Raw genomic sequence first — 9,890 nt, forward strand, 5'->3', positions numbered from 1 at the left:
GTATGTATGTAACCGTTACTGTGGAGATGGTCAAAACAACTTATTTTCATGTGAACTCTGAACCCTCTCAAACACAGCTGAAAATCATTTGGAAAAAGGACATCTGTTTACATTAGTAAAGTAGTCAGTTAAGCACACATTTTCTCATTAAACCTTATTTTGAAACTAATTTGAGTTGGATATGAGCTAAATTCAGGTCTGAGAGTCTGTCCTCGACCTTTGTGTCAGCTGGGTACAGAAGAAGTTGTCCTTGTGTTGTCTTCGATGTTGGGTTCCCTGTTTTAGTGTCTGGGTTCCTCTCAAACTTTCTTTGTGAAGTTTTTTTTTTTCCCGCCAATGCCCCTTTTGCCCCGCCCACTGCTTATCTCAGCGCGGTGGCCTTTCAAGCTTCTCTGTGATAAAGTATTGTAAAAAGAAAAAAAAAAAAAAACATTCTACAAATAAAATGAAATGGAATTTCGTCAGAACTATGATTTAATTTCAGCTAATTCGATAGAAACTGAATTGATCCAAAGTTTGTTTTGAACATTGATCAACCTGCTCTGTCCGTTTTTGTTTTTTTTGTTTTTGTTTTTTTTCAGTGAGCAGAGCTCCATGTCGTCTAGCCGGACACAGCAGACACACGCATTCAATTGGATCTGTGATCACTTAGAGGAACACCCAGAGACCTCCCTTCCCAAACAGGAGGTCTACGATGAGTACAAGTGAGTCCCCATGACGCTGTTCTACCCCTTTCGCTTAAAACCCCAGTTCAATCACCTTGGCTTCCAGTAGAAGTCTCTGAAAATCAGACCACTGCCTGCTACACTGGTAGGTTAAAGGAAAAAAAAAAATCCTCAAATCAGTCAGCAAGTGGCCTCTACAATATTCTGCTCAGTGCTCTTGACAAGCCACTGTCACAGATTTGAATTAGGGCAGGAAATGAAGACTAGCCGAAGAAGCTGTCATTTTTTTTACAGCCGTGTCGCCAAAGCACGCGTCAGGTTCGTTCAGTAGGCTGTATCTTATCTCTCGGCGGCTAGAGGTGGTGGAAAGTGTCTCCGCGCACATCTGCTAAGGCTCTGTCAGCAGAAAGGCCTCGTAAAAATAGACATGGGAAGCATGATAGAAAGTTGTGCGCCATATGCCCGTAACCTTAGACTGGAAAATCTGACACCATCGTTTGCATTGGTCTCACCGTTACATAATGCTCTTTCACTTACTTCCCGTTCATCTCAGACAGAGTCACCGATACTCTTTGGGAATGGGTAGGTAAACACACCACTTTCAGTACCCAGGACAGGTGCTGTACAAACTCATACAAAATTAGAAGTGTACGCTTCAAACTCCCAGAGGAAAAAAAAAAAAAAAAGAGAGAGACAAATTCACACTAGGACAACAACAACAGATTCTGCTCATTAGGTGGAGATTTTTCTTTTTATCATTGAATAAAGAAATTTATAACAATGCAGCAATTATCATCACTTCTTATTAATTTTCTTTATCTCTGCACATAATATGTGTGTGTGTGTGTGTGTGTGTCTGCCTGTCTGTCTGTCTGTATGCATGTGTCATCTGGGGGATATCTGGTTTGTCCTTGTGCACTCCCTTCTGTACACAGTAAATCAATTATGTACATTGATAACCAAATTTCTTGTTTATCCTGTTTGTGTTGCAGGAGCTACTGTGACAATCTGGGCTATCACCCTCTTAGCGCGGCCGACTTCGGAAAGATCATGAAGAATGTTTTTCCCAACATGAAGGCACGTCGACTCGGCATGAGAGGGAAATCAAAATATCCTTCACTGGAAACGTTCATAACAATCTGTCCCGGCCCGAACTCCGGGGCAATCCGAACATCTGCTGTTGGAGTTTATGTACCCTCTAAATATAGATCCAAACTTAACTAAGGCCTGTGCGTGAAAGGAACAACTACTAAGATGGGGACTTTTGGGGAGGGAAGGGCCTGGGGGGAGGGGGGGGGTTAAGTGTGTTTGACCTTCAAAAACTCTCTTTCTCTTTTTTTTTTTTTTAAAGCCTTCATTAAACCAGGAGAAGCTCCACAGAGCTCCAGCGCTGTTTCCTTAGAACATCCTAAAGAGAGTTGTGGTCGTGGACCCACTGTTTAGAAATGCTGATAGTTTCCTAATTGCAGGTTTAGCTATGATTAGTAAACCGCGCGCTGACAGCTGTGGTGAGATAATGATTATTTTTTCGCGGACATTTCGGGTTAAAAGTGCATACATGCCCGCAGATTTTCATGTTATTTTCGTAGCGGTGCCTTTCTAAAATAGAATTTGTTTGTTTGTGACGGTTGCAATGGCAACAGAAATCTAATACAGACATACCCCCCACCTCCCCACCCCCCGCGCTCTGAAGCTCTCTCTCACCCCAAATAAATAACGTCAGGCTCACAACAGTACAGGGCATCTTGACCTTTGGCTTATGTAAGAGAATAATAATAATAATAATAATAATCACAATAATACTATTAAACTGTGGTAAATCATGAAAAATATTTTAGGTTTCCACCTGCCAGGGGAGGTTGAAAAATGGGTTTGATGCTACACCACTGGGTCAAGTGGGTGTCCAAGAACGGGAACTGACAGATACATGAACTTCCTTTGTGGATGCTCAGGGTGGAGGGGAAAAAAAAAAAAAAAACAGGTCAAAGATGCAGCAGAGGTTCAGAATGCAGTGTGAGATATCTGTGCTCGTCGGTCACTCATGCCAGCCAGGTCTTTGGCCAAGCAGGCCTCTACTCAGATTAGCCCTCTAAACTGGCCCGCGCGTCAGAATCTTACACACTGACTGCTGTAAGGAATGTGTTCAACCCTAAAGTGATTGTAGACCTGTTTTTTTCGGCAGTTTTGTTGGGGTGGAAGAATGTTGGACAGAAAAGAGAGGAAAGTTCAGTTAACTTCTGTGTGTGTGTGTGTGTGTGTGTGTGTGTGTGTGTGTGTGTGTGTGTGTTTCATCTAGACGTGACTGCTTGCTGAGAACTGCAGCACTCTTAATGTAAGGTGTGAAAGTTCTTTCACAGCCTTAAGTCTGACTGACACATGTTCAGTTTGCAGTTTTCAGTGTTTGTCACAGCCCGAGGGCACAAGTCAAACTCATTCACACTCATGAGCCGGATTCCACATCCAAGAAACGAAGGGCTAATAAACTTTAGGAATTAAAGAAACAGAGGTGTTCAGCAGCTCTCTAGATATGAGCCTGTTTGAACAAGCGGGTGTCTAATAACTGCTTATTTTTCGCAACATCAAGTTGATTCCTTAAAGTCGGTAACTGTATAACCCAGGTTTTTTTCTTGATTTCACATGTGAGGGTATTGATATCTTTTGGCAGGAATCAAATAGTAGTCTGTAATAAAATCCCCCTTGCAGTTAAAAAAAAAAAAACTTATTTGGTATTATCAGCAGCTTTTTCCACCTAGCTGTAAAGAACTGTGAATTGTGATGTATCTGCTAAATTACTATAGTTGTCTATTACTATGTCTTTGTCTGACAATGCACACCGTTCTCTGGAAGTGTTTTTGCCCTTAACCCCTGTGCACGTACTGCTATAGTGGACTGAGGAAGAAGGCTTTCGTTCACATGCCCTCATTGCCCAATCTTGATCTGCATAAGACAGGTGAAGGGGTAAGTTTGCCTCTGTTCTGTGGCACTTTCTCTGATGTATCATCAGTTCTCACTATTCCGTCCATTATTAACTTTAATGGACATCGGGTTAGAACAAAGAAGGGATATAAAAGTACTGTTGTTTAAAAAAAAAAAAACTGGGGAAGTGGAGCTTGTTCATTTTGCTGGATGTCATTGTGCTGTAGGCTGTAGGACTGAAGTCAATGTTTTTTTTTCTGTTGTTTGCCTCTCTCTCTCTTTCTCTCTCTCACTGACTCATACTCACACACACACACACACACACACACACTTCTCACTTTCTTTCTTTCTGTCTTTCTTTCTTTCTTTCTTACTCTCTCTTTTTTAGTGTGAGATACTGGAGAGCTCGGGGCCTCTCTCTAGTGTGGAGGATGAAGTTCGCTCTGCAGCCTGTGGTTTAGTGTGCGAGTGGGCCCAGAAAGTGCTGAGTAGGCAGTTTGAGAGTGTGGAGGACTTGGCTCGCTTCCTCATTAATAGCCACTACACTGGCAACAAGTCCGTGGCTGCCCTCACTGTAATGACTGGGTCCCCTGCAGGTATGCTGCTTTTAGGTCTCTGCAAACATATTCTCTTTTAGAGCCTTGTGTAATCATAACTTGACAAAGCAAAACATCTTATCTCTCTGCAGGTATTGTTAAAGTTCTGTTTACATGGTTAAACAGGCCTAGTTGATCTCATTTAAGATGTAAACCTCTGAAAGCAGGACACTAATGAGCTGACAGCTAAAAACAACAAGGCTTCCTAATTCTAGGGTTGCATTTGGATTGTTGCTTCGGGTCCAGTTTCTAAGAGAAATACCTCCACCTTGTGGCAAAGAATTAAATCAGACACACACACACAAAAAAAAATCACTTAAGAAAATTCATCGATATCAACAATAACCAAATACTTTATTCTCTGAAAGTTTCCACTGTGAAGTGTCATTTTGTTTTCCCCGCTGTGTCATTACCATATATCATATTGTAGCTACTGTGGTTTTACACTCTAACACAATTACTGAGACATAATTTCAATAACTCAGTGTGGTGTGAAGTGGGTACATTGTAAATCACCTTGTAGTCTTTCTTTAACGAAATAAACCTTTTCTTTTATCAAATTTGTCTCTCTTTGTATTTCACCACAGGGAGTAAGATGCCCATGCCGTCTTCAGCATTCATGCCCACCGCTGAAGCCCATCCGTTCCAACCTCAGGTGAAGACTTTACCTTCGCCCTCTGTGGACGCTAAACAGCAGCTCCAGAGAAAGATCCAAAAGAGACAGCAGGAGCAGAAGCTGCACTCTCCACTGCCTGGTGATGCCCAGGCCAGGAGGGCAGATGGTGGCACGCCTGGCGCTGGGACGGGCATTCCTTGTGGCAGCCCCGCCCTTCTCTCTCCGCAACCCACCATTGGCATTGTTGTTGCGGCTGTGCCCAGCCCCATCACGGTAATTACCCGCTAAAACGCGGTCGTGCATGCTCAGACTCATTCCAAAACAGAATATCAAGGTCGTCTTTTTATAATGAACGTTGCAGTGAAATCAGTATCAGTATGAGGGTTAAATGAGGATAAATCCCAATGAGTATGACTGATGAATTTGATGGATCCCCGTTTTTGCACTTGGTATTCTGTGACATTCCCTCGATTTGTTAGCGCGGAACGCCTGACTTACGTGGTTCCAGCCTCAAACAGATGATGTTCATGGGCTTTTTTTTTTTTTTTTATCCTATTTCGCGCAGGTCCAAAGGAGCAGGCAACCAATGACGTCTCCCAGTCCTGTGCCTATGGGCACAGCAGAGGGTAAAGTCCTTCCTGTCAACTTTCAGGTTGTCACCCAGCCGGTACAACCAGTCAAACAATGCCCCAAGACCCCGCAGAACGTCCCCGCCAGTCCCGTTGGGGACCGCTCTGCCCGTCATCGCTATGCCCAAATCTTGCCCAAACCTTCGGCGGCTAACGCCATCACTCTGCGTTCTCCATCCACCCTCCTCATCACCAACAGCCCCATTAAGACCGTTATGCCCACCTCACACGTCAGCTCTGTCAACGTGGTCAAAATGACCACCATTTCTCTCGGGCCTGGCAACAGCAGTAACAGCACTGCCACTACAACCACTACCAGCAGCACCATCCGGCCCGCCTCTGCCGGTCTGAGCAGCACCAGCCAGGGCGATGAGCCCACGCCCACTCCACGGGTTCGCAGTGGGTCCGTTGCCTCGCTTCAGTCTCCTGTGGCCAGGGGACGAAGCACTACAACTCTAACTACTGAAGTCAAGATGGATGCCGAAGCCATGCCGGAGGGTGGTCAGGCCATGAGTGCCATAGGGAGACTGACTGTCACTCAGGAAGCAGCAGGGATACAGCAAAAGGCGGAAAAAGTAGGAAGCAAACCCCGGGCTGCCAGTGTGCCCACGCCTCTTGCCAAGGGCTCCCCAGGACAGGATACACTACCAGGGACCAAATGTAATGGGAGGACCCTCCCTGTAGGTACCACTGTGGCTGCTGGCAGCAATAATAATACCAACACTAACAAAAGCACTTTGTCCCCAGGCGTTTCCAATCAGATCACCAGCAGCACTCCACCAACTAGTAGCAGCACAGCAGTAACAATACCCACAGAGGGTGGACTGACATCAAAGAGCCCACGCAAACGCCTGGGTATGAGCCCTGACTCTAGTGCAGCTCCAGTCAAAAAGGTGTGTATTTCCCAGTCACCCTCTGGGGCACCTGAAGGTCTAAAGCCTTTCGTTGGGACTGGCGTGAAGAAGATTCCCAGTTCAGGGGCTCCTGTTAGACCTGAGAGCGCACCTGCCATGTCTGCAGGCAAAGTTACTGTGAAACTCAACTCCACCGTTCCCACACGCATCCTGGCACATTCAGAATCTCCGGCTGGGAATACTGGCTTCCAGACTGTTGTCAGACCACGGAGTGTCTCACAGGGGAGATGGGAAGGAATTTCCTCTAGCGTGGATGGGAAGGCTACCGTCACACGTACCGTTAGTGCTCCTCCTGGCCAGGTTTTGCTTCAGCAACATGTCGCCAAAACTCAACAAGTCATGTCCACTGGTTCTGGCCCGCAGGGCCCTTCAGCAGCTGGTGATTTGAAGAGTACCGCATGGGGTAATCCACAGCAACAGCAGCAGATCTATGGCCAGCAGGTGGCAGCAGAGCACAAGCAGATTCCCACCTCAATGATGGAGCCTCTCCCAGTGATAAACCAGGCCTCATCTTCCAACCAGGTGACACACACACACACAAATGTTGTGGAATATGGTGCCTCCCAGACCAACATGGGTTACCTCCCCTTTAACGATGATGACATGACCCAGGATAGTATAGTGGAGGAGTTAGTTCAAATGGAGGAACAGATGAAGATGAACCGGGGCATGCAAACCTTTAGCGGTTGTTTGGATGTCCCACTGCAAGGTCAGCAGACGCCTATGCAGAACACCATGATGTCCAGTCACCAGACTAACACCCCATACTACAACTCAGCACACAGCAGCAGCACCCCCATCCACACTCCTACTCCAACACCAACACCCACCCCCACCTCTGAGATGATGGGAGGCGGTCAGGGATTGACCAGGGAGAGCCCTTGCTCACGTGTGGCCCCTACCACTCCTGTGGACAGTGCTTTGGGTAGCAGCCGTCAGACTCCGATTGGCACACCTCATTCCAATTGCAGCAGCAGCGTTCCACCCAGCCCTGTGGAGTGCAGGAACCCGTTTGCCTTCACCCCTATCAATTCGAATATCACTGGCTATCACGACGGCAGCATTGTGTCCTCCAGCCCTGTCAAACCGATGCAGAGGCCCATGGCCACACACCCAGATAAAACCAAGCTTGAGTGGATGAATAATGGGTACAACAATGGTGGGGGCAGCTCCTCTAATAACGGCATTAGCATTCTCCCCAGCTACCAGGATCTGGTGGATGACCACTTCCGGAAACCCCATGCCTTTGCAATTCCGGGTCAGTCTCACCAGTCACAGGCCAGACATCATGATACACATATCAGTCGGCTTACACCCATCTCCCCAGTCCAACAGCAAGTCAACAGTATGGCCAACCTTAATAAGCAAGAAGGTTTTGCTGTTCCTGCACCTCTGGATAACAAATCAAGCACTTCGTCCACAAATTCAGGAACTTTCCGTTGCCGTAGCGTTAGCCCTGCTGTAAGACAACGCAACCTGAGTGGGAGTCAGCATCCCCACATCCCACGTTCTGTGGTCTCACCCTTTAACTCCCCAGTAACCCCTGAGGTGCTGAATATCTTTGCCAACAGCCATGTGGACACAAGCGCCAGCAGCATGGCCCAGAGGAGCCAATCGGTGCCGCTCAATGTGATGATGCAGACAGAGGTTCTACCCATGCAAGCTGGGCAGCAGAGCAACAGCAAGAAGATTACTAGTGTCCTCCTCAGTAAGATGGATGGGGATGGAGACGACTCTGTAAGAGGCCTGGGCATCAACAACATGCCATCCAACTACACAGCCCGGATGAACCTCACCCAAATCCTGGAGACTGCCCCATCCAGCTTCCCTGGCAGTGGCAATCACCAGGCCGTAATCTCACCAGGTCCCTCGGCATATGAGTTTCAGAAGCCTGGGTACCTCATGAAAAATCCCAGAGTGGAGCAGATGAGCTTTTCAGCAGGGGAAGGCAAAGCACAATCAGGCACTGGAGAGCAGCAGCAGTTAACGCAGCAACAACAACAGTTAGCGGAGCAGCAGATGGTGCAGCAACATCCATTAGTAGAGCAGCAGTTAGTGCATCAGCAGTTGGCACAACAACAAAAGTTAGCAGAGCAGCAGTTGGTACAGCAGCAGCAATTAGCAGAGCAGCAGTTAGCACAGCAGCAACAGTTAGTAGAGCAGCAGTTCGTGCAGCAGCAGCAGTTAACAGAACAACATCTCGTGCAGCAGCAGTTAGCACAGCGACAGCAGCTAACAGGCCAACAGTTAATGCAACAGCAACACCAGTTAGCAGAGCAACAGCTAGCACAGCAACAGCAGCAGTTGGTACAGCAGCGGTTGGCTGAACAACAACAACAACAACAACAACAACAGCAGCAGCAGCAGCAGCAGCAGCAGCAGCTCTCTGAACAGCATCAGCAAAATCAGGCTTTGCTTTTGCCTCAGCAAAACCTCCAGCAACACCAGCATCAGCAAACGTTGAACTTTAACAACACTGTCGGTGACCTCTTGGGCAGTGAGGGCCTGAACACAGGTTCTCAGCTTGTGGGCCAGGTGTCAGAACTGAACTCTGTGGGTACGGATTTCCCTAATGATATGCGATTGACCTCAGAGCTTTCTAGTAGCATCAACGACCTAAATACTTTGGACACAAACCTTCTGTTTGACCCCAGTCAGCAGCAAGGGCAGTATGAAGACTCAACACTGGAGGAACTGAAGAACGACCCACTTTTTCAACAGATTTGCAGCGAGACTGTAAATTCTGCTGGCTTTGACTGGTTGGAGAGTAAAGACCAGACAACGGTGGAAATGTTGGGTTAATGTAAAGTGTTTTATATAAATTTATTTAGCGGGATGTTGTTGTCTGTCTGTTTGTCAATGTAATTATTCACTTCAGTGTTGTAAAGCACAGTGCAACAAATATCTGGACATTGGAAACATTGGTCCAGACGTAAGTGCCAGGCTGAACAGAAATTATCACTTCTTTGAATATGCTGGTTCTCTTTTTTCTAAACATGAGCCTTTTCTCACTTTTGTATTGCAAAATCACAAAAATTCACATTTTGTTTCTGGCTTTAAAATTTTGGTTAATTTAACACAAGGGTTACACAAGAACGCATTTTTTGGTCAGGTAGACGATTATTACAATCTTAAACAACCAACAATATTTACACCCTTCCCTGGAAAAAAAAAAATCACATTATTCATTCAGACTTAATTTCTACTGACAATTTTCCAAGAATAGTCTGGCACATCCTACATTTTAGTATGGATTCCATGCCCTGTATCTTTGAGATAGGGAGGTCCTGTCTCCAAATTATGAAGGAGTGCTTTTCCACCATGGTACTGCAATTCATTCTATACCCCCTCAGCTTACTAAATGTGAAGTAGGTGCTTCCAGGTGTTAAAAAAGTGTAATGTCATACTTAAAACAGTTTGATATCGTATTGATCAGTAGTGAACCGGAATAATTAATTATTTGCAGCTTTTACAACATCAAGAGATAGATGATCAATTTTTGTTTTTGTTTTCATGAAATTGGGAATTTGGCAAAAGGGAAAATGAGATCATCA

At 46.0% G+C, this 9,890-nt stretch overlaps 1 protein-coding gene across 1 annotated transcript; it reads left to right on the forward strand.

Moving 5' to 3' along the window:
• Positions 1 to 581: 581 nt before the first annotated feature.
• rfx7a (regulatory factor X7a) lies at positions 582 to 9,138 on the forward strand. Its single transcript, XM_030766431.1, has 7 exons — positions 582 to 704; positions 1,658 to 1,774; positions 3,539 to 3,623; positions 3,970 to 4,177; positions 4,765 to 5,066; positions 5,359 to 8,358; positions 8,548 to 9,138. The coding sequence occupies exons 1-7, from the start codon at positions 595 to 597 to the stop codon at positions 9,136 to 9,138; spliced, it is 4,413 nt and encodes a 1,470-aa protein (XP_030622291.1). The 5' UTR covers positions 582 to 594.
• The last annotated feature ends 752 nt before the right edge of the window (positions 9,139 to 9,890 follow it).

The sequence above is a fragment of the Chanos chanos genome, chromosome 2 (genome assembly GCF_902362185.1).
Source record: "Chanos chanos chromosome 2, fChaCha1.1, whole genome shotgun sequence".
NCBI classification, from domain to species: Eukaryota; Metazoa; Chordata; class Actinopteri; order Gonorynchiformes; family Chanidae; genus Chanos; species Chanos chanos.

Excerpts from the sequence above, each read along its gene's own strand:
- rfx7a (XM_030766431.1), top strand. The coding sequence starts at position 595 with ATGTCGTCTAGCCGGACACAGCAGACACACGCATTCAATTGGATCTGT. Across the intron at positions 1,775-3,538 it reads GGCATGAGAGGGAAATCAAA|GTACTGCTATAGTGGACTGA; the intron begins ATATCCTTCACT and ends ACCCCTGTGCAC. Across the intron at positions 8,359-8,547 it reads AGTTAGCGGAGCAGCAGATG|CAGTTAGCACAGCGACAGCA; the intron begins GTGCAGCAACAT and ends CTCGTGCAGCAG.